The sequence below is a fragment of the Cercospora beticola genome, chromosome 8, assembly GCF_033473495.1.
Source record: "Cercospora beticola chromosome 8, complete sequence".
In the NCBI taxonomy this organism is placed as follows: domain Eukaryota; kingdom Fungi; phylum Ascomycota; class Dothideomycetes; order Mycosphaerellales; family Mycosphaerellaceae; genus Cercospora; species Cercospora beticola.
Genome location: NC_088942.1, coordinates 457,767 through 481,105, shown reverse-complemented (window position 1 = coordinate 481,105; position 23,339 = coordinate 457,767). Strand labels below are relative to the sequence as shown.

Below are 23,339 nucleotides of genomic sequence, written 5' to 3'. Positions count from 1 at the left end.
TGAGTATACATCTATTACTTTATCGATTTTGCGTATGCACAGTTTCGTGGCACACACTTCGTATATACCCTTAGCTGCCTGACGACCCAGCTCTGAGCTGCTGCAGGATTCGAACTTAATCTGACGCTGTCAAGCATAGTGGGACGCCTGAAAGCAGCGCCTCACCAGTAGTCGACAGCTAAACAACCATATGTCACAATCATCAATTCTGTCTCTACTCCATGGAGTCACACTTTCAACATGGAACTGTGTGACCTTTCACGCCCATTATCCACAAATCTTCCTCTCATCTCAACAACTCTCCCACAGCACATCCGAATAACACCCAACTCAATCCAAGACGCTCATGACTGGAGAATTCTATATCATCTACGTTCCACGACAAAAGCTTTGAACCCAGATAGGATTCCGCCTCTCAAGCTCAAGATTAAGCGGAGAAAGACATTTCGTGTGTTGAATGTCCTTCCGGCAAGCACAATTACATCAACACTAAGCCAAGATCAAGAAGCTACACAACAACAGACGGGCGAAGTAGCACAGCTTTATTCTCATCGGCATGGTACCGTAATTTCTTGTGAAAGGCAGATATGTCAAACTTTGACTTGGAAGAGGAAGTGGAGGGTATGTGGTGGGATGGTGGATGTGGGAGGGTACAGGTGGCAAGCGTTGCAGCAGGAAGAAGATGGTAATGTTGCACCGTCTCCCGAAATGGATGAGAAGCTGGAGGCGTCGAAATCGCTTGATGATCGTGGAAAAGTAAAAGGGAAGACGATGGCTCCTGGAACTTGGATTCCGTTTTTGGTGAAGAGGGAAAAGAGAAGTGATATTTGGTGTTGGAGATTACGAGATGCGACTTCTGGTCAAGTTGGCGGTAGTGGAGCAGAGGATGAGGAAGAGATTGCGGCTTTGATGGAGGAAGGGAGGTTAGCATTCGTGAGTGAAAAATTAGTTAAAGAAGAAAAGCAGCGGATCTTGCTGACTGCCGTTGCGATCACAGAGTGGGAGAGATGGGGTAAACGGCCTGGGCTCGCAGAAAAAGCGCGACAGCGAGTATTGAGGTTATTATGTTTCATTGCATGAGCTTCTCTTTGAACTTTAGCCAGGTTTGCGCCATGCGAGAAATGGCGCAGTGTATACAAGTCGAGGTTGAGCATCGTCTCTTGAGCCATTCATGTCGTCCGTCGCTGCCATATTTCCAATACCGATGTACGGTGTCGATCGTCTTACTGTAATGCCAGCTTGGCATGCTTGAATTTCTTGCCTCCAGAGCCGTACATGGCTGCCGTCTGCCCATTGCCCGCAATTCGATATTCGTGAATCATGAGTCCTTCTAGTCCAACAGGTCCTCTTGCGTGGACCTTGTTTGTGCTGATTCCAACCTCAGTGCCGAAACCAAACCGCATGCCGTCAGAGAATCGAGTCGAGGCGTTCCAATACTTGCATGCTGCATCCACGCCATTGCAGAAACGATCTGCGACATCTTCCGATTTTGTGATGATAGCGTCTGTGTGGTGAGAGCCAAAAGTGTTGATGTGTTCGATTGCTGCGTCGATGGCCTGTGACGGATCGTTGGGCGAGCCTTTGATCGTCTTGATTGCGAGGATGAGGTCTAAGAACTCCGTTTGGTAATCTGCATCGGTGGCGTCCTGAAGTGAGGAAGCTTCGTTGCCCAATGCAGACGAAAGTGCTGATTTCGATTCGGCGTCGCAACGTAGCGTAACTCCCTTTGCTATCAGAGCTTTTGCGACTGAAGGGAGAATCGTCGTCAAGGCGTCCTCGTGGACAAGTAGTGTTTCCACAGCATTGCAGGCAGCAGGATAATCGGTCTTGGAGTCGACAACGACGTTGACGGCCATCTGCACATCAGCATCAGGGTGGATATATAAGGCGCAAAGGCCGTCGGCATGCCCGAGCACAGGCATGTGAGCTTTTGTTTGGCAATGCCTGACAAGCTCATTTGATCCTCGCGGAATGACGAGGTCGATATATTGACTGAGTGTGAGCAGAGAATCGATCGCATCACGCGTGGCCACGAGTTGTATTGAGTCGTTCGGGACTTCTGTGGCTTCAAGGGCTTTTCCGATAGTCGAAGCAATGACCTTAAAGGACTCTGTCGACTCTTTGCCGCCCTTCAAGATGGCCGCATTCGCAGATTTGATCGCCAGTGAAGCGATATTGGCGATAACTTCCGGTCTGGCCTCGAAGATGATGAGAAGGACGCCGATAGGGCATGTTTGCCGTGTGAGGATGAGTCCATCATCGAGTTCTGTGCGTAAGTCCACTCTGCCGACTGCAGAAGTCAGCAGAGCGCGACAGAGTTGTCTGAAGAATACGAGAAGAGGAAGTGAAATGTAAGTGAGCTTGCCGAAGGATCCTGCACCTACCTGGATCTGCGAGACCTCGAACATCTTTAATCCCCTGCAGCATATCATCGAACTTGCCCTTCCGGGAAAGATCGAGGCGCTTGTAGATGCTGGGGTTCAATTCTCCGTTTGCTGTAGATTGCTTTGCCTTGTCAAGATCTATGGCATTCGCTGCCAGGATGTCGTCTCTGGCTGCTGCCAGCGCATCGTGGATTGCATCCAAGGCGCGGTTCCTGGCATCTTCCGACAAGATGCCGAGCGTTCTGGATGAGACCTTTGCAGCACGCGCGGCTTGCTCTGGCGACGCGTTGGTAAGGGACATGGCTGGACAATGGTTTCGTGTTTGTTGAGGGGCAACCGCAATTCTGTAATGACTCCAAGGCTGGGAGTCGGCATCCCAGTACTTTTACCGCCAGAAATTGATGTGGGCTTGTGAGTTGATGCCTCAGGCGACATCATCCTATTCGTGTTGTTACCTCCTACATCGGGATGCCTTTCTGGCCTTCGTAGCTACATCATCACCACCTTCGACTTGCTGACCAAGGATCGCGATCTTCTCTCGGGAAAGGGACAATCCTACCAGTACGTGCGATGGCTGTCTTCAAGCGTAGCCTTTGGAACTCGGCCTCGGGGCCATCTTGCCCGCTCTCGCCAATTTCTTCTCTGACGCTGCCGCTACGCTTGTTGTTCTATCTGCTTCGGGGCCATCGAGAAAGAGCTACGTGACATCGGTCCGATCTTTGAAGAGTCAGAGTCTGTTGGCATTCGAACGCGTCGCCGTCGCCCACGCTCTTACCCCAAGTTTCGCGAATAGGCCTACACAGGTATGGACTACTTTCTCACAGTGTTCTCAAGCGACGCCTTTACTCGGTTATCAAGCTGTCTCAGTGGGGCAGCTTTACTTTCACTTTCTCAAGCGCCAACTCTCCTGTCCGCCTCCGCTCCGTCGCACACACCGCATGGCTGTGCACACTGCACTAGTATACAGAGCCAGAAGCGGTGCTAAGTACAAATCAGGCAGCCAAGCATCGAACTCGGATCTAGTTGTTCGGCGTGGCTGCACTGCAATACTGCTATTGCTCAGTGAGCCTTTCCGGCACAGCTGCATGCCATGCAGCCATCGAATGATCGTTTATCGCACACTTGGTGAGCTGATGGCAATGGGAAGCGTATTTATTGGTAAAGGAGAGAGACATGACCTCTGGGTGCATCTTGGTCCCTCCTAAGCTCCCCATTCACCGTTTTGTGCATCTCTTGCTCTCTGTGACAATGAGGTCCTGGCTCTTTGTTTTCCCTCTTGCTGCGATGGCCAGCACCGAGATACTCTTGAAACCCCGTCAGGCCGGCGAATTTTGCTCCTCTTGGAGGCCCTGCACGGAAGGTGGCCAAGCTACACAACTCACCACTTACTGCCGCTCCATTTTGAGCATGTCGGACCAGACTAGCACGATCACAGCATACGACAGCAGAACGACTGAGAGTAGGACAATCACGACTAGCGTGGCTGCCACCACGACGTTTTATGGCACTACTGTGACCACCACCTCGACCGTCACAGAACCAACGAGTACAGCATATGTCTACACCAGCACCGCCACCACAGCCAGCACAAGTACTGTGACGGTCACTCCGACGGTGACGACGACTATGACCACTCAAGCTCCGGATGCTACATCAGTCATATCTCAATGCCTGGCTCCTGGTCTCAAGCAGCAGGACAAACGAGACCTGGTCGAGGATCATGGCCTAATCAAGCGACAGTCTCCGTCTTCATCTGTACCCATCCCGAATTGCTTCCTGAGATCCTATTCGACTACTTTAGGTGACGGCAGGTCTACCGTCACCACCTCTACGGCTGGTAAAAGCGAGCAGAGCGCCGTATGCACATCGTGCGCTTCGGTGACCCCCTTCACGTCCACTACTACGACTCGTGTTACAACTCCCACTACGATAAGGTCCACGAGCACCATGAGTGTAATCACGCGCACAATGACAGTGACCTCGGGAACGTCGACCTCACGTGTCAGCACAGTCGTGTATCGCACCACAGTAACAGAAAAGTGAAGAGGTCGCAAAGGGGTAGTTGTCTCTCTATCGACGTCCTAACTGTTACTTTTATCTGTCCCTGAACAAACGCCTGTTACTGGTAACCCCCACCAAAATCCCTTGTAACACCAGTTACCTGTTTGCTTGATCGATCACTTTCCTGTAACGTCCAGCGTCGCGACTACGAGGACTGTCACATTTACAAGAACAATTGTCGGCACGACGATAAAGGTAAATTTATAACCCGTCATTTCACCTCATCGCGCAAGCAGCTGATACCGAATCGCCGCAGACCACAGTCACCAAGACACTTAGCCCCACGTCCACCACGTATTCGCTCATTGGTGCGGCCGCTTCTCCAACCTTCTACATTGCCAACATAGATGTCACACGCGGACAGGTTCCCTCTGGCGTTCCCGTTTTCGACTATGATTGGCATTGGTTAACCCAAGATTACAACAAACAAGTCGCCGGCGGCAACGTACTCAAGTTCGTTCCAGGGCGTCATACGCCGCCTTCCGGCACCGAGCGCTTCATCTTCTATGTCAACCCTAGTGGAACATCACTCACAGGAACGCTGTACAATCTACTTGGCAACAAGGTGGCCGGCGAGAATCCGATCGAATACACCTACCCAAACGGGACCAAATATCGATATTACGAAGTCGCCCTCTTCAACGCACAAGCGCCTGCTACCCTATCTATCCCTACCGTGGCGTGCAGGTATTCGGGTGCACGATTCAGTTTGTGTCCGATGCGGTGTTGGTGGACTGGTGATGGAAACGAGACGACCAGCAACAGTGTTAGTCAGGGCTCTATCAACGGCCCGTGGTATCTTGCGAAGCCCGGACAAGTCAGTCAATCTACTTATCCTCTTTATGCGATCAATTGAGAGATGCGAGGGAATGTATTTAGCATTGAGTTAGTTCTATATTCTTCCTTTCAGCGTGGTTGCGACGCCGAGATCGCGAAGCTCATTCCTACTACCTTCCGCCTTCTTTCTTACCTTAACTGTTGTACCACCTCTTACCTCGACTGAACTCATGATGTGTACACTTTGAAATACATTCGCATGATTGGCGTTGTTTCGACTATTGGAGCCAAGACAGGAGGCATTCGACACTGAATTGGTTTGGCCAAAATTTGATGGCGTGAGATTTGCTTGCCCCAAATCGTCCAGGTTCCCGACTCCTGGCCGTCAGTGAAGCAAAATGGCGTAGAAAGGCGGTGCATGCTGATGCTGACGAGCACTTAACTCGGCTGCTGTGTGCTGGACGAACTCTAATCGCCTCGGGTAGCGCCGAAGTGGCTTGGCGACGCGCTTCGTCGCGTTTCCCTGCTAGCCACCCGTGTTTACCAGCCACTCCAACCACGCACTTTACCACAAATTCAGGGCGAGGACAGGTCGGTGACGAGGCCGCAAAGCGCAGTGCGTCGACCAAGAGATGGCGGGAGACTGAGCAAACCCACAATAAGTATATGCAGGCACGACGGTGTCTCTCTCCTTCCTTGTCGCACTATACATCCTCGCAACATTCCTGCCTCGTCCATTGTACAGCAGCAGAACTTACTCCAGCAGCTTCTTCACAACTGCAGACATTCACGACAGAGATCCACAGCAGTATACGCAGTGCCCTCCCGGCATGCTTACACTGAATAACCTCCTCACCATGCGGTCCTCACTTCGCATCGCCGCAATTACCACCATCGCTACACTCATATCACCGGCAACAGCACAAACATGGTCGCATTGCAATCCAACAGTACAATCCGGCTGTGCGCCCAATCCAGCACTCGGTCGAGCAATCACTATCGACTTCGCTGATGGCGCATCCGACCAATTCACTGCTTCAGGCAATCCCGAATACAACTCAGACGGTGCAGTCTTCACAGTCGGCGGGTCAGGGCAAGCACCAACACTCAGCTCGAAATGGTACATCATGTTCGGGAAATACTCAGTGACATTGAAGGCCGCTCCTGGCGTCGGTATTGTCAGTTCAGCAGTACTTCAAAGCGACACCCTCGACGAGATCGACTGGGAATGGTTGGGCGGAAAAGCAGGCGAAGTTCAGTCAAATTACTTTGGCAAAGGACAAACGACAACATACGATCGAGCCGCTGTCCACGCTACCGACAACACACAAAGCGAATTCCACACGTATACGGTCGAATGGACGAAAGATCAGATTGTTTGGTCAATCAACGACAAGACAGTCCGCGTGCTCAACGCTGCCGACGCTCAAGGACAATTCCCACAGTCACCGATGCAGCTCAAGCTTGGCTCTTGGGCTGGTGGAGATCCGTCCAACAACGAAGGTACCATCTCGTGGGCTGGCGGTGCTGTCAATTACGCAGCTGGTCCTTTCTCGATGTACGTCAAGACGGTGTCCATCGTTGACTATTCCACCGGCAGTGCGTACAGATACGGCGATTCGAGCGGTTCGTGGGAAAGCATCGAAGCGACTGGCGGCGAGGTGAATGGCAACTCCGGTGGTAGTGTCACCGTTGCAAACGCTCCTGCCATCACGTCGACAGTTCAGGGTAATGAAGGTTGGAGTGGAACACATGCGACGAACACGGCCACTGTCTCGTATACCACCCTGCCTGGTCTGCCGTCTGGCTGGACCATCAGTGGTTCGGGCAAAGTCGTTCCTCCGTCGGCAGCCCCAGTGAGTAAGATCATTCCAGTGCGCCCTTGCGTGATTGCAATGCTGACATTTGTTCTAGTCGCCGTCCCCACTCGGTTTATCATCGCCATCGCAGCCTGCGTCTGTAGCGGCAGCATCGCCCACGCCCTTAGGTGGTGAAGCTGGTAGCCCAGTCACGAAATACAACGATCAAGGCTTCCTCACGACGGTTATCATTCCGGCTGGCGCCTCAACCGGCTGGGATGAAAAAGGACTGCCAACCAAATATCTTGCTGGTGCTCAGGTGACACCGTCCGCTGCGCTCAAGCTCAAGGCGGTGACTGGCACGACCACTGGCCTTGCTACCCTCACCACAGACAACGGCAACAATTTCATCACGGCATCGGTGACGCATACTGGTAGCGCTGTGCGACAGTTGCCGTACAATGATCGGTACCTGGTTGCTTTCATCATCGCCGGATACTTCATCGTGGCCTGTTTGCTGGCGTGTTAGTTGATGCACTGCATACACAGGCCGCACAGATTGGGCCGCTGACGAAGTCTGGACTTCGTCCTTCTTTTTTGGATGATTGTTTTAGCGGCATAGCGACAGGTTGCATTGAGAGGAGTGGATACTTTACAGACCAACAGAGTCATGAATTGGGTAATGAAGGGGTAATGAAAATTGAACGACAACGCTCGTGGACTGGGCATGGAGACGCTGCAACGAATAATGTGCATAGACTACGCAGAAATCAGATGATCATGAGACTCCAATGCTTGCAAAGACTTCTCCGCAAAACGCCAACGCTCCACGCCATTCTCCAATATGGCGCAGCTCGGGACCCCAGACCAACCGTGCCAACGACTTCGGAGGCTTGTGACGATATGCGACTAGGGTCCCGGCCTGCCACGGCGTGCATGACCGAGCTCACGTTGTCAGTTCTTGTGCTAACGACGACGCTTTGCCATACCGCTCCAGGCCCAGAAGCCGTGCGGACTGAACGGACAGTACGCCAACGGCGGTCAGGCAGAGCACGAGACGCTGACTGCTCTGCCACAACGCCCCGATGTTCGGTGCGCGTGAACCAGCTGACCCAACAGAAATAGTCTTACGGCTCTCAGGCGTTCACGTGGCTGTATGCGAAGAGGTGGCGCCCTGCCGATCCGGGGCTAGCCAGGTACCAAAGGGAGTAAAACGTAAAGCTCCCAAAGCCGCCCACAGCCGAGCGCTGATGTTAAGTAAATTTTACCCCATCGTGCATGAGGACGGGTATTGCGTTATTACTGCTCTTGTCGTCGTGAGAGTATAGAAGAAGGCGTTGCAGGAAGCGTGAGGTGAGGTATTATCTGTCCTCAAAAGCGTTTCATTTTCCCTGCAATCTTTCTTCCCACCAGACGATAAGCCCGTCCTTATCGGCAGCCAATGCAAAAGGTGAGTCTTGAAACGGACACTCCGAACACGGTGCTCAGCCTCCACGATGATCGTGGCGGCGGCTGTCAGAGCGACGACGGCAACGTCAAGTGAAAAGTCGCCTCACGACAGACGCCTTCAGATTCAGAGCCACGCGCGCCTGTCTGCGGCTGACGTTGCTGGTTGACGAATCGAGCTGAAAAGCCAGAGATTCACCGCGAGCTTCCTTTTGTCACCATGAGCCGCCAACCCTCTGCGGGCCAGCAGTCTGACCGCCTTTGCAGTTCCACTGAAATTCCTCACATTCATACACCCGACATGGCGACAGATCAGCTCAACGGCGACGCGCCTGCCACCAATGGCACTGCTCCAGCACCACAGAACAAGCTGCTCGACAATGTCGTGCGGACGCCTGGCCGCCAGCCGTCACCACAGCCCACACATCTAGGCCTTCCAGGAGCTCTACCGCACCGAATCGTGCACGACAAGGGCTCTGGATATGTCGCTCCCAAATTCGAGGGCAAAGAGCACCAGATGGAGCAAGTCATGGACGTGATGGAAGAGAAGGGCTTCATTCCTGCTGATGTCGTGGAAATCGAGACCAAGTGGTTCTACAATGAGCTTGGTATCGATGACATGTACTTCAGCACCGAGACTGTCGAAGCGATCGTCAGCCACGTTCACTCGCTATACGCAGCGAAGATCGCAGCTTTCGCAAGAGACGACAGGAAGCTCGAGATTCGTCTTGAGAAGGAAGCAGCAGATCACGCTGTGTACATTGACACCAGTGTTCCTGGTCTGTCTTCGATCGATGGCTCAGGCTTCGAGACCAGGCTAGAGAGCAAGTACCTGGATGGCAGCAGAGGCTTGAACAGCTACAGAGTTGAGTCATTCAGATCACCCAGCAAAATGCCTGGCGGAAACAACGACCAATCGCTGCGCTGCTACTTCGTCTACCAAGCGACGTTCAAGAACAAGACACCAAATCCCGATGAGACGAGAGTGGAAGAGCTTGGAGATGAGAGGTTCCTGCAAAAGACCACGGCCAACACACGAGAGATCTACCAGAGCGTCATGGATGCCGTGGTCCGACGAACAGGTCCTGTGATAGACATGTACGATGTGGAGGGCACACGAGAGAAGCGTCTCGTTATTGGCTTCAAGCAGGGATCTGCTTTGGGCTTGTTCGCTGCTCTGAGTGATCTGTACCACTACTACGGCTTGACATCTTCAAGAAAGTACGTGGAGCAATTCAGCAACGGCATCACAATCATGTCAGTCTACCTGCGACCTGGACCTCCATCGATCGCCGCCAAGCACCCACCCATCGAGGCCAGTATCCACCAAGTCATGAAGGAGGTCTCACTTCTGTACTGCATCCCGCAGAACAAATTCCAGACACATTTCAGCAGTGGACGTCTCTCTCTGCAGGAGTCCGTATACGCTCACTGCGTCTGGGTCTTCGTGCAGCATTTCTTGAACAGATTGGGCAGCGAGTACAACACGCTTCGATCATTACTTGACGTCAGCAACAGCGTCCACGCAGAACTTCTCGGCAAGCTGAAGAAGAGGCTGCGTACTGAGACTTTCACTGCAGACTACATCTTGGAGATCATCAACCAATATCCGGACCTCATCAGATCTCTGTATCTGTCCTTCGCCAACACCCATTATGTGCAGACTCGTGGTGAGCAAGACGACTTCTTGCCAACACTCTCATACCTCCGCATGAAGATCGACAAGGTCTACACAGACGAGGAGCTCAAGACTTTGATCGAGAAGACGGTGCAGAATGATCATCATAGCATGGTCATGACTGCTTTCCGCATCTTCAATCAGTCGGTGCTGAAGACCAACTTCTACACACCCACCAAGGTGGCACTGAGCTTCCGCTTGAACCCATCATTCCTTCCACCTGAGGAGTACGCGCAGCCATTGTACGGCATGTTCCTGGTCGTCAGCTCAGAGTTCCGAGGTTTCCATCTCCGCTTCCGAGACATCGCTCGTGGTGGAATCCGCATCGTCAAGTCTCGCAGCAAGGAGGCGTACGCTATCAACGCGCGATCTCTCTTCGATGAGAACTACAACTTGGCCAACACTCAACAACGAAAGAACAAGGACATTCCTGAAGGTGGCAGCAAGGGCGTGGTTCTGCTCGACATGGCACACCAGGACAAGACGACAGTTGCATTCGAGAAGTACATCGACAGTATCATGGATCTGCTGCTACCACCCACAAGTCCTGGTATCAAGGACCCTATCGTGGATTTGCACGGCAAGGAGGAAATCCTCTTCATGGGTCCTGATGAGAACACTGCTGATCTTGTCAATTGGGCTACGGAGCATGCACGTGCTCGTGGTGCGCCTTGGTGGAAGTCGTTCTTCACTGGCAAGTCACCCAAGTTGGGCGGCATTCCTCACGACACCTACGGCATGACGACGCTTAGTGTTCGCGAATACGTCAAGGGTATCTACAGGAAGCTCGAGCTCGATGAGACTCAAGTCCGCAAGCTCCAGACTGGTGGTCCAGATGGTGATCTCGGCTCGAACGAAATCTTGCTTGGTCGCGAGAAGTACAACGCTATTGTTGATGGCGCTGGTGTGCTGTACGATCCCCAAGGCATTGATCGCGATGAGCTGCACCGTCTCGCCAAGGAGCGCAAGATGATCAGCCACTTTGACATCTCGAAGCTGTCCAAGGATGGCTACCGTGTGTTGGTCGACGATAACAGCGTCACGCTGCCTTCAGGCGAGGTTGTCAACAACGGCACCTCTTTCCGAAACACTTTCCACTTGCGAAGTGCAGAGAAGTTTGACGTGTTCGTGCCCTGCGGTGGACGACCAGAGTCCATTGACTTCACGAGCGCGAGCAAGCTGATCGCCAACGGCAAGGCCATCATCCCATACATTGTCGAGGGTGCCAACCTCTTCATCACACAAGAAGCCAAGCTGCGTCTCGAAAAGGCTGGAGCAGTCGTCTTCAAGGACGCTTCCGCCAACAAGGGAGGTGTCACCAGCTCATCTCTCGAAGTCCTTGCATCTCTGTCTTTCGATGATGAAAGCTTCTTACAGAACATGTGCGTCCAGCCCGATGGCTCAACACCACAGTTCTATCAAGACTACGTCCGCCAGGTACAAGCGAAGATCCAAGAGAACGCTCGTCTCGAATTCGAGGCTATCTGGCGTGAGTCTGAGCAGACCGGTGTTGCGAAGAGCTTGCTTTCCGATCAACTCAGTCTTGCCATCACCAAAATGGACGAGGAATTGCAAGGCACTGAGCTTTGGAACAATCTGGCTTTGAGGAGGAGTGTGCTGTCTGATGCTCTGCCAAATCTGCTTTTGCAGAAGGTCGGACTTGATAAGATTATTGAGAGGGTAAGTCTTCACATTCAATCATACTTCAGGCGTGTTGGAACATAACTAACGTAAACTTCTACAGGTACCTGACAGCTACCTCCGCGCCATCTTCGGCAGCTACCTCGCCAGTCGCTTTATCTACACCATGGGCATCTCCGCTTCACCGGTTAGCTTCTTCGCTTTCATGAACGACCGCATGGCCAAGGTCAATGGTGTCACGGCATAGACGGTCACACTGGCTGAAATAGTATGTTGCATGTGTTGGTGTTGCTCTTTGAGAGGCGTTTCATGAGAAGTGGAAAAAGGGTTGAAATTGCGAAATTGTATCATGAGGAATGTGGAATGGATCGATAAACGAACCAATAAAAGCTTGGGAACGGAGTGTGAAAAGGGCGCTGGCGTTCTTGCTGTTTGCGGCTAATGAGAGAGGAACGCATTCCGATAAACAATGAGAAGCTGTCCGTGTTGATTGATAGAAGAAAGAGATGAAACTTGTGGTATCTTCGACGTTTCGTCTGGGTTCGTCTCCTTACATCTGAACACTTGTTGTTGTTTCTATTCTGTGACGCAGTGTATGTGAAGAAATCTTTGTGTTACTGATTGAGCTCCACTGATCAGTGACAGAGAGCCTCGCGACATCTGCCATAATGGCGAAAACTAAAGCAACCGCGACCACTGCTGCCAAGCCAGCAGAACGAGCTCCGAGCAAGCGTGTCAGAGACAACGCCCTCAAAAAGGAGGCCGAAGCCGCCGAGGCTGCAAAGAAAGCTACTGCAGAGGCGAAGAAGAAGGCTGCCGCAGATGAGAAGGAGAATGCGGCCGCAAAGAAGAAGACGACTAAGACATCTGTCAAAGATGCAGCACAGCCGACGAAAGTGGTGAAAAAGAAGAAGAAGGACGAGCCAAAGCCCACCAAAAGTACAGGGAGGAAGAGGCCGGCAAAAGCGGAATCCGAGCCTGAAAAGAAGCCTGGACCAAAAGGCAGAAAGAAGAAGAACGACGATGCCGATGAGACCGAGGAGGCTCCCGCTCTCACAAAGGAGACGAAGAAGAAGAAGCCTGCTACTAAGGTCAAACCTACAAAGGCTGCCGCTGCTCCGAGGAAGCCTGCTGCTAGGAAGACCAAAGCCGACCCTCCCGCTCCAGCAGTAGGACCAGAAGAGAAGAAGCCGACTACTCGCAAGCCACCGAGAGAGCGTGGTCCTCTGGCTCCCAAGTCGACCAAAGTGACCAAGAAGACGAAGGCCACAACTGCTGCCTCTAATAGCAGAAAGGGCGCCACCGCCAGGTCTCCAACGAAGTCTGCTTCACCAGAGAAGAGGACTAGTCAGGATTCTCTGCCCAGAGGTTCCTCGGGACGTCAAGCTTCTCCAGAGAAGAGGACGAGCCAGGAGTCTGTGAGGTCTAACCCGGGACCAAACGCTTCGCCTGCGAAGAGGAGCAGTCATACCTCGGGCTCTTCAGCGCACTCGGCACGTCAGGCTTCGCCAGAGAAGAGGACCAGCCAGGAATCTGCTCCGAGGTCTCATGCAGGATCTCATGCTTCGCCAGAGAAGAGGAACAGCAATCACTCGTCCACGCACTCTGGTCGCCAAGCTTCACCAGAAAAGCGTAACAGTAATGATACGGTGCAGTCGCACTCTGGTCGTCAAGGTTCTCCTGAAAAGAGGAACAGCAACAACTCCACGCATTCCGGTCGTCAAGGTTCGCCAGAAAAGAGGAACAGTAATAACTCTGGCTCCGGACGCCAAGGTTCGCCAGAAAAGAGGACGAGCCAAGAGTCTGCCGCCGTCAAGAGGGAGTCGAATTCGTCGAACCACAGTGCGAAGAGTAAGACTAAGAGTCCCGTCAAGGAAGGAGCGGCTATGATGTTGCAGGGTAGCGTATGGGCTATGAGGGATGGAGTGAATCAGGTGGCGAAGAAAGTTCAGAATGCCACGGCGTCTGATTCTTCGAACTCTTCGGATTAAAGGTCCTGCGAGGTCGCTGTAGAGGGCCGGGTACTGCATGGTACGGCTCTTTGCTACAGTTGGAGATGCCGGCGCGCGTTGACCCCGCTTGAAGACTCGGTGTGAGGGATGGATCGTCTTCTGATCAGTTGCTGCAGTCGACGCTCCTTTCGAGGAGGTGGCCAGGAGGATTCCTTTCTTGATCCCGTTCGAAGGTCATGCTGCAGAGGCAAGCGGCAACGGGACGACGTGCAAGTGGCTCGGATCTGCTGTTGAGATTGACTGATTTGTTCTCCGCTCATACGAACGCGAGCTCTTGTATCGGTGGATGTCTGGTAGTATCGATGAATGAGATGGGTTTCGTATGTCGGTTTCTTTAATAAACTGGTAGCTGATCAATACCTGAATAATGTTTACTTGCCTTCGCGTTCCTGCCGCCCCGCTCAAGTGAAGTCGTCCAACGGTCGTTGTAACGAAACAGACCTCACGTCATGCCTGCATGAGAGTTTACTTGACGTTGTTTGGAAGTCGTCGTCTCTTCCTTTGCTTCGACAACCACGACAACAACCATCGCGCCGGCACCGCGCGATTTCGCGCAGATCAAGCAGAGAAGGTAAGTACACCTCTGTTTCTTTACCTCATCACTTGTTCTTTTGGGCGTTCAAGCGACGGCGGCGGCGGCGAAAAGAGGTAAAATTGAGACCATCGGTGATTTGATCACTGGTGGTGACCAGCGGACACGCTGTTTGAGATGGCGCACGACGTGTGACAACTCAGCACGACGCACGCGGCGACGTTTCGCGTTCGCTCTCCAAACTGGGCACGGCGGTCGGTGGCATGCGACAATCCGGCCTCAGCAGACGGCTGGTCCGCACTTGTCAGAGAACGCAGGCGAGACGACGAGAACAAGAAGCACAGGAATAGAAAGAAGAGGTCGGCGAGTGAGTGTCGGCAATACAATCAAGCGGAAAGGAGCGAGGGCAGGAGCTCTCTCTTCCGAGCCAACGCGGCGATTGTGCCGCCCGGCCGGGCTGCCTGTCACGACTTCGACATTTTGCGACTGCGCATTGGACCCAACACACCACGCCCAAGCCTCACGAGACATCACCGACTCTGACCGCAGCCCACTCTCCACTCCCGCCTGCGCTCCTCTCATCTACTCCCCGCCCACCTCGCACCTCCTGGCCCTCCGCAGCACAAACTCCTTCACCACCGAGGCTGCTCGCGAACAGCGCATACCGATGATAGCAACCACCTAGCCCACCTGCTCTCCGTGCCCGATGCGTGGTCCTTCAGCGTCTCCGATGTTCCTATAGGCAGAGAACTAACCAGCGTCCGCCCAGTATCACTTGCCGAGCATCCATCATGGAGAAGAAACAGGACGAGGTCGAACCGAAAGAGGAAATCTTCCTCTATGGCCCCCGCTCATGCCTCTCGCAGGCTGTCGTTGCATCATTTATAGCCGGAGGTGTGGCTGGCGCCGTCTCCAGGACTGTAGTCTCGCCCCTCGAACGACTGAAGATTCTCCTCCAGGTGCAGTCTACTGGGCGCACCGAGTATAAGATGAGCATACCAAAGGCGTTGGGCAAGATTTGGAGAGAGGAGGGTTTCAAGGGAATGATGGCAGGAAACGGCACGAACTGCATAAGAATCGTGCCATACAGTGCTGTACAATTTGGCAGCTACAACTTGTACAAGCCGGTATGTTGGCCTGGAGCAAAGTTTGAGAGTTGCGCTAAATTCATCTCTAGTTCTTCGAGGAGACTCCAGGCGCCCCGCTCCCCCCGGAACGACGATTGCTATGTGGCGCCGTTGCCGGAATCACGTCGGTGACATGTACCTACCCACTGGATATTGTCCGGACTCGTCTCTCCATTCAGACAGCGTCGTTCGAGTCACTGAGTAAGGAGGCGGCTGCGAAAGCACAAAAGAGGCAGCCTGGAATGTTCGCAACTATGGGGATAATGTACCGCACAGAGGGCGGTTTTTGGGCTCTCTATCGGGGCATTGTGCCAACAGTGGCTGGCGTGGCCCCATACGTTGGCCTGAACTTCATGGTGTACGAGAGCGTACGCCAGTACTTCACACCCGCTGGCGAGCAGAACCCCTCACCTCTGGGGAAACTGAGCGCAGGAGCCATATCTGGAGCTGTGGCACAGACCATTACCTACCCATTGTGAGTAATTGGTCAAAATTTGGACAGGGGATATGAAGCTAACAATGAAACAGTGACGTACTGAGGCGCCGTTTCCAAGTGAATTCGATGTCTGGCATGGGTTTCCAGTATACTGGTATCATCGACGCCATCACGAAGATCGTGAAGCAAGAAGGCGTCAAAGGCATGTACAAGGGAATTGTGCCTAACCTCCTCAAAGTCGCACCCAGCATGGCAAGCAGTTGGCTCAGTTTCGAGCTGGTCAGGGACTATCTCGTCACACTGCGGCCAGAGGTCGACCCAGACGACAACCCACCGATCGGAGGAGCAGCGAAGTGAGAGACGAATCGGACGACACAATAATAAAATCAAGGCGATGCACATTCAGCAAACGCCATATCGAAAGCCCTCGATGAACTGAACCATGGACATAACGGCGCAAAAAGGGAGGCTTTTCATTCTGGAACCAAGGAGGTCTGTGATGCATAGTAGAGGCAAACGGGAGCGCAGGCGTTTCGGACTTTTCGGCGGGTGTGTGATGAGTGGCGTGCTTAGCCAGTATGCGACCCACATCATGCCTTAGAGCATTGGGAAGGAGGGCGGCAAAAGAGAGAAAACCAGAGGAGAGTGCCGACTACTAGAGAGCCCTACTGCATAGCGCTGCGCGATTGCTTGGATGCGCTGTCGCATAGATGTACAGTATACGTGAAAATACCAGTGTGTACTGAGACAGGGTAATGCCAAATGCTTTGCTTTGTGCTGCATGCTTCCTCCTTTGGCAATTCGTACTATACACGGCATGTGATATGAACGTGCTGTCCTTCCAAGTCTTGCGCAAGGCTACGCTGTGAAGCAGTTTGCCATTTTTTGTACAAGTTCTCTTCATTAATCATCGAGCTGAGATCTGTAGTATGTCTCCCACATTCTTTGGGATACTTCCTTTCCTTTGTACCCACAGGTAACCTACCTGTGCACAAACCCGTCCCCAACGCCCTCGCCATGCATCGAGCATGCAACCTCTTCCTTCCCTCAGAACCTTCGGTTGCCTTCCTCCCAACCACTCAACCCATCGCCATAACCCTCAATCACAACTCCCATCCCTCCACCCCGTCCTCCACCTCTCCTCCCAAAACCTACAATCAAACTCCTTCTTCCCCAATTTCACATTCACCGCATTATGCGCCTCACACATCCACTGTCCAAATTCTTCTCGATTACTGACTTTAGGTTCGTTCCCTGAAGTGCTCATCCAAGTTCGAAAGTCTTCGGCGCAGACCCAGCAGGGGTAGAGTTTACTGAATAATGAGAGGAATTGTTTGGTTTCGGATTGTTGGGTTGGTGAGGGTCGGGTGGGGTAGGAGGCTGTGAGGGTGTGGAGGAAGGTCCAGGTTGAGCGGCCGAGGAGGTCGACGTCGGGGGGGCAGTCGGTGCGGGGTTGGGTGAGGGTGGAGGGGGTGGTGGTTGTGGATGGTGATGAGGTTGTGGAAGATGGTGTTTTCGGAGTCGATTTCATCATTGCGCGCCATGCGGCGCCGGAGGTGCAGGTTTTACATCTTGATTCCAATCAGCCTACAGTCCTAATTGCAACTACAGCTGCTGCGCAAAATATAGCTTACGGTTTCCCATCAGGCCCGAGCACCACGCCCTTAGGTAATGTTTGCGATTTCTCTGCTTCATCTGCTCGTATTCGTTGTTCGGGGCTGGCGTCCAATGGCTGCGGTGGGAGACCGGTCATGTTCTCTATCGTACAAAAGAAATACTGCAGAATGGGAAAGTCGATTTGAGTCGTCGGCATACTACTCTCATCATGCCCTTGTCGCCGGAGGCCAGGCTTAGAAATCCATCGAATCGATGGCTAGTGGAAGAGCACGGTCGTTGGAAGCCTGAGGTCATCGTCAGTCGCTCGGAGCGGTCCTTCCCTAGCACCAGGCAGAAATAAGGTTTGGCAGGGGCGAGGACAGTTCTGTAGGGCTGACTGCACATGTTGCGATCGGAGAACATCACAAGAGATGATACTAACTATTATGTTTGCGATGATTTACGTTGCTCAATGATGCTCTAGCAATGCGAGGTTGGCTATCTATCAATCAACAACTGACTCTTCCTCGCACCCTCTCCTTATAGGTGCGTTGTCAGCAGTGGCTTTGTGGGCTTTGCGAGTCGTTCGTAGCTTAGTCTGGTCTTCGGTCAGACGCGGCCAGCCGTACTTGGAGTTCACGCATGCGATTCACGGTCCACCGACAAAATTGGCAGGACATTCATCACTGCAGGCCTGGAACTTGTTTTTATAACCACCACTATTGAGGCGATTTGAGCCATTGCGATTCCTTATCTAGCCATTGCTGGCCGACCACTTTGATTCAGAATTCCCACGAGATATACTGCCTCGCAGCACTCTACACTGGATCATCTCCCTCAACCCTCTGATCTGGAGCGAGGGGCGAGACGTCGATGCGTCGCGCGTACTCGAGCGGGCCGCCAGGCCTAAAATCGGCGTTCTTAGATTTGACTTGAAGTTGATAGGAAGCTGATTCAGCGTAATAGCTAAATAAGAACCCCCAGTGGCTGTCTGGTAACATCCGATTTGCACTCATGTTTGCGCATGAACTATGTGCCGCGACTTGCTAGTGCATGGAGGCAGGATCATTGAAGATCAGATGATAGTGATCCTATGCGCCTCTCCCAGTGAATCTCCTTCGGCTGGTGAAAACGCCGGCGGGTCCCTCGGCGCAAAGATGTAATAGCGTACGACTGCTATGGCCTGAAAAATTAATTTCTCCCCGGCACAGCTCCGTAATATTAGACATGGATCCCTATAGGATCTATACTCCGGGGGCAGGCTGTAGAAGTAGTCACTGCTCTCGAAAGTCTGGCTGAGCCTGCTTTCATCATAGCCAGAATAGAGCGATGACTTGGCCTTCTCGCCCAGTTGGCCGCAACACCACAGGTCAATTGTCATGCTGCAATCGCCGAACGCGACTGTGACGTTCCGGCCAGCGGCGCGACACTTCTGCTCAAGAGCAGCAGCGTCTTTTCTTATGCCTGCAATGGAGTCGTTTTCCGCAAATGCTTCACCCTGAATCTCAAAGGATCTAGGCCGCCAGTCAGGTACCCAACTAGGCATCGAAGAGGTCAGCTCAGCATCTTTGCGGCCCAAGGCAATTGTAAGAACGTTCCAAGCGCCATTGTATCCATTGAGAATGACATAGTCGCGAGCAAAATTAGTGAAAACCGCCTGCCAATCCAGTTTGTAATCGATCTGAATACGTGGACAATCTCCGTAGAGCTTAAGTAGACTGCTGATTGCATAAATGCGATCTCGTTCATCCGAGCACAGCAAGCCTGAACAGTCGGTCAACTTGTTCAAGGTGTGCTCTGAGCCTTTCGTGATCGCGCGAAGCTTACAGACTGTAAGCTCAGGAAGTGCTCTGCAATGATTGATGTAAGCCCTGTAAATCGACCACGGAATTTCGGAGCCGCCACACTTGACTATTACATTGTCCGCTAAAGCGACTTCCTGTACGCACCAAAGACGGGAGAAATAACGTCTTGAGCCAAACAGATCGAATTGATGAGCTTGCTCGGGAGTTGGCCGTGAGAGTAGTGGCTGCATAGCATAGATATTCCAGGAGAGCTGCCAGGTAAAACTGTTTATTGGCGATGCCCTCACGATTTTCAAGCAAATGCGTTCCACAATTTTGATCCACGTCCTTCTCCACATGGAGTTCACGTTTTTCTCGTATTTGCGACAAGTCGCGAAGACGAATTGTCCGTCGCAATAGATGGAATCCTCGCCAAGCCATACGATAGTCTGACGTGCATGCGCGAAAACCTGCGCCATTTGGGCGACCTGAGCTGAACGCTCGTCAGGGTTGTCTTGATTGATACACAAAGCATCGATCCAGAGACTTCGATCGTTTCCGGAGTGGCGCAATCTTTTCAGTGCAGCATCGAGATTAGCTGCTGTGGTTAATGTAGAATTGCATAAACTTATTTCGCCGTGCTTGGAAGGTTGGTCCGAGAATGCACGGTCGAGTCGCATCCTGTCCTCGTCTGCCTCAATCCAGGCTGTTGACTTCTCGTCGTTGACGAAAGTGTTCCCCCAGGTATAAGACAGAGCCTCATATTGTGTCCCGTCATTCAGATGTACGATGTCGAGAGTGCCCACGAGAGGGTCTTCTAAGCGTGGCGCTGGTCGAAGTTGCAGGATGCGAATGCAGCCTGGTGCTAGTGGGCTGTAGATCGGAGAAGTCTTTGGCTGAAAGGATGGCAGCGTTTCTGCTTTGCGTGCGTCTGACTTGGCGTTTTCTGCATTTGGATGCTGTCCCAAAATGTCATCAGGCAGTGTATCTTGGATCGCGGTTCTCAGTACTGGAGACTGTGTCGCCATGTTGTAAAGAGGCGAATGGCGCGAGCAAAGAGAGAGGATGAGCCAGCCGGTCAGGAGGAAGGAAATGTGCATGAAATACATGTAGATGAAGCATGTCAAGGTTGTGTAACGACACAGCTTCAGCCTCGCAGCGCAGCTCCAGGGCTGCGTGGCTGCGCGATCTCGCGTCAGACTGCTTCATGTGTCGCGAACACTCGATTCCCAGCGTTCTCAGGTAATTGCCCATGGAATCAGTACGCCGCGCTTTTCAATATGCCACGGCCATGCTGTTCAGTCCACGCACCGCATCGCCAGTCGTGCAGCCTTTTGAGGTCTTCCATTTCCAAGTCTCATACAGTCTTGGCTGATGACAAAGGACATGGAGGCAGAAGTACGGCTTGTGAACAGTACAGCATCTGGCTGACCATTTGCGGATGGTGGAGACCGCATGTCGGAGTGTGCCGACTGCCTTGAATACGTGTTTGCTGCCACGACTGGCTACAAAACAACCATGTTCAGATGAGAGTCCCTATTTTGATCTGAACGATATCCGCTCATCAGCTCATATTGTATTCCCCGAGAAATCCACGGGCAACGATGGTGTTGCTGTTCTGTTGAGGTCGCATGAGGCTGGCGCGCGCAGATCTTGCGCGTGCTCAGATATAATCTTATGTGATATGGCTCGAATCGACTCAAACAGAAGAAAAGATCTTTCGGCGCTTTAAGAGCATCGTAGCAAATGTAAAAACAGGCGGAATGGCGCTGAGTGTGGATGTGGATTTGGCAGAATGATGCGCCTGAGGCCAATCTCAGCGTGCCGTGCCGTGCTTGCCTAAACCCAAAAAGATCAAGGTTTTGGCAGGGGCCAAGAAGCTCCATAGGGCTGTAGTCGAATCGAGGTCCACCGCCTTGACTTCACCTTCACGTCCGCCGAAAAGCAAGAAAAGCCATCTCCGAACTCACAAGAACAAGCCAAAATGGACGACATAACATCTTCACTTCAGAACCTGCAACTCAACCAAATCCCGATCTACCTCCTCAAAACCCCCTCATCCCCATCCGACAGCTACCAAGAACACTTTTCCCAACTCACCAGCAAATCCCAAAATGACAAAGAGACCACATCCTTCAAACCCCTCTTCGTCCCCGTCCTCGAACACATTTTCCGAGACGACGCCCTCCGGAACATTAAACGCAGTGCCGAACGTTTCGCCTTCGCAGGAGGTTCACCCGCCACAGCGAGACAAATCGCAACAAACAACCCCGCCAAACGCTACGGAGGGTTAATCTTCACATCCCAACGCGCAGTAGACGCTTTCGGGACTGTGATTGCGAAGCTCGATCCCGCGAAATTGGAAGCTCTTTTCGATCCCGAAATGCCAATCTACGTTGTCGGACCTGCAACGAAGAAAGGCGTGGAAGCTCTTGGATTGCCATGCCCCATTTCAGGCGAGGAGACCGGGAATGGAGATGCTTTGGCGGATTTCATTCTACAGCACCATAATGATTCGGCGAAAGTGCCCAGCCATGTTTCAAGCTTGAACGGGAGGAAATTGCCTTTGTTGTTCTTAGTCGGAGAGCAGAGACGAGATGTGATCCCGAAGAAATTGCAATCAGAAGATCTATCTCCCACAGAACAGATTCAAGTTACGGAGTTGGTGGTGTATGAGACGGGAGAGATGGCGACTTTCGAAGAGGAATTTACGGATCTGATCCAGCAGGCGAAGAAAGTTGGAGTCAAGGAGCAGTGGGTTGTGGTGTTTAGCCCGCAGGGCTGTGAGGCGATGCTGAATGCTTTGGGGTGGCTGACTGAAGCTGGGAAATATAGTGCTGGGAGGAGAGAGGCAGTGGAGGGACCGATGAAGACGAGGATTGCGACGATTGGGCCTACGACTAGGGATCATTTGAGAGGGCAATTTGGATTTGACCCAGATGTCTGTGCAGAGACGCCGACGCCTGAGGGAGTGGCGGGAGGCATCGTGAAGTTTCGGGCCGCGTGAGGAGGTCTTCGTCGCTCGTGCTGACTCTGCTGAGTTGGCACTTCTGTGAGCATGAGGAGGTTTGTGGCGTGGCGAGCAGCATCGCATTCAAAAGTCAAGATACCCAGATACATTTTGTTGAGCTGGAGATATTCTATACGATATCATACGTGAATATGGGCAGTGCTTCAATGACATTAACTCGTGCAATATCACTTCCTTGTCCTCGAGCCTCGCTTTGCACCCCGTTGGCAGAAGGTACATGTGTTCATACTTTAGACAGCGCTCTGCAACACGATATCTCCTCTTCACCATGCCAAGAAGCGGAGATATCATCCCTCTTCAGAGAAGGATCGTCTCCAGCAGAGGCCTTCTTGAGATGTACTTGCATCTCGGACAAATCTCTGCGACAAGATGTTGTGCGAAGCTAAGCAAGTAAGCAGTGAGGCCTCTATCGACTCAGAGAAATGCATGCTCTACGGCGATTGCCGTGCAACCAAATCTTCACCATCATCCGAGTGCAATCGTTGCATGAACGTGTCAACTCAAGTTTGCCTGCTGCTAGAATCTGCGACGTTCGACGAGCGTGCCTAGCACTCCACTGTATTCGCCCACATTGTTCCCATCTTACCTGTGGCCTTCATCACTGCGACGTTGTTGTCCTCTGGTGCCCTCGACTTGCGACTGTCCATCTGCCAGATTCCTTGTGGTCGCAGTGTTCCTCACCTGACCTGTCCATGACGTTCTCCTCGACTCATCGCTGTCTGCTTTTGCTGTGCCGCGCGGTGATCGAATCGGGTTGAGGCACAGAAGGATCGTGATAGGCGGGCATGCCAGGGACCGATCGGGATGTGACTCAGTTTGGACTAACGGTCGGCGAGGAGTTTCGAGGCTGTGCAGGCATGCCTTCGGCGAGAGAATAGATCTGGCGCGGATCGTGTTGGCCTTCGGCGAAAGTCAGAGGTATGTTCGTGTCGTTGCCCGCTTCAAGATGCTGTCGCCCGCTTCAAGATGTCGTCCCCGCCGGCCATCGCTGTGCCGCAGAAAGTTTGGTCATGACTGTTGAGCGAAGTTGTCCGG

At 52.6% G+C, this 23,339-nt stretch overlaps 8 protein-coding genes across 8 annotated transcripts; 6 read left to right on the top strand and 2 right to left on the bottom strand.

Annotated features, from left to right (window-relative positions):
- Positions 1-1,223: 1,223 nt before the first annotated feature.
- Positions 1,224-2,685, bottom strand: RHO25_011572 (uncharacterized protein; the record flags this gene model as incomplete). Its single annotated transcript, XM_023602993.2, has 2 exons — positions 1,224-2,290; positions 2,385-2,685. 2 exons carry the CDS (start codon positions 2,683-2,685, stop codon positions 1,224-1,226), a joined length of 1,368 nt encoding a protein of 455 aa, XP_023454895.1.
- Positions 2,686-3,632: 947 nt separating this feature from the next.
- Positions 3,633-5,301, top strand: RHO25_011571 (uncharacterized protein; the record flags this gene model as incomplete). The annotated part of the gene is made up of 2 exons (XM_023602992.2): positions 3,633-4,241; positions 4,702-5,301. The coding sequence occupies 2 exons, from the start codon at positions 3,633-3,635 to the stop codon at positions 5,299-5,301; spliced, it is 1,209 nt and encodes a 402-aa protein (XP_023454894.2).
- Positions 5,302-6,052: 751 nt separating this feature from the next.
- On the top strand, positions 6,053-7,550 carry RHO25_011570 (uncharacterized protein; the record flags this gene model as incomplete). The annotated part of the gene is made up of 2 exons (XM_023602991.2): positions 6,053-7,078; positions 7,137-7,550. The coding sequence occupies 2 exons, from the start codon at positions 6,053-6,055 to the stop codon at positions 7,548-7,550; spliced, it is 1,440 nt and encodes a 479-aa protein (XP_023454889.1).
- Positions 7,551-8,687: 1,137 nt separating this feature from the next.
- On the top strand, positions 8,688-12,033 carry GDH1 (glutamate dehydrogenase (NADP(+)) gdh1; the record flags this gene model as incomplete). The annotated part of the gene is made up of 2 exons (XM_023602989.2): positions 8,688-11,825; positions 11,890-12,033. 2 exons carry the CDS (start codon positions 8,688-8,690, stop codon positions 12,031-12,033), a joined length of 3,282 nt encoding a protein of 1,093 aa, XP_023454887.1.
- Positions 12,034-12,454: 421 nt separating this feature from the next.
- On the top strand, positions 12,455-13,777 carry RHO25_011568 (uncharacterized protein; the record flags this gene model as incomplete). Its single annotated transcript, XM_023602988.1, has 1 exon — positions 12,455-13,777. One exon carries the CDS (start codon positions 12,455-12,457, stop codon positions 13,775-13,777), a length of 1,323 nt encoding a protein of 440 aa, XP_023454891.1.
- Positions 13,778-15,121: 1,344 nt separating this feature from the next.
- RHO25_011567 (uncharacterized protein) lies at positions 15,122-16,250 on the top strand (the record flags this gene model as incomplete). The annotated part of the gene is made up of 3 exons (XM_023602987.2): positions 15,122-15,457; positions 15,508-15,932; positions 15,986-16,250. 3 exons carry the CDS (start codon positions 15,122-15,124, stop codon positions 16,248-16,250), a joined length of 1,026 nt encoding a protein of 341 aa, XP_023454890.1.
- A 2,314-nt stretch (positions 16,251-18,564) lies between these two features.
- Positions 18,565-20,301, bottom strand: RHO25_011566 (uncharacterized protein; the record flags this gene model as incomplete). Its single annotated transcript, XM_023602985.1, has 1 exon — positions 18,565-20,301. One exon carries the CDS (start codon positions 20,299-20,301, stop codon positions 18,565-18,567), a length of 1,737 nt encoding a protein of 578 aa, XP_023454816.1.
- A 956-nt stretch (positions 20,302-21,257) lies between these two features.
- Positions 21,258-22,280, top strand: RHO25_011565 (uncharacterized protein; the record flags this gene model as incomplete). The annotated part of the gene is made up of 1 exon (XM_023602984.2): positions 21,258-22,280. The coding sequence occupies one exon, from the start codon at positions 21,258-21,260 to the stop codon at positions 22,278-22,280; it is 1,023 nt and encodes a 340-aa protein (XP_023454809.1).
- Positions 22,281-23,339: the final 1,059 nt, after the last annotated feature.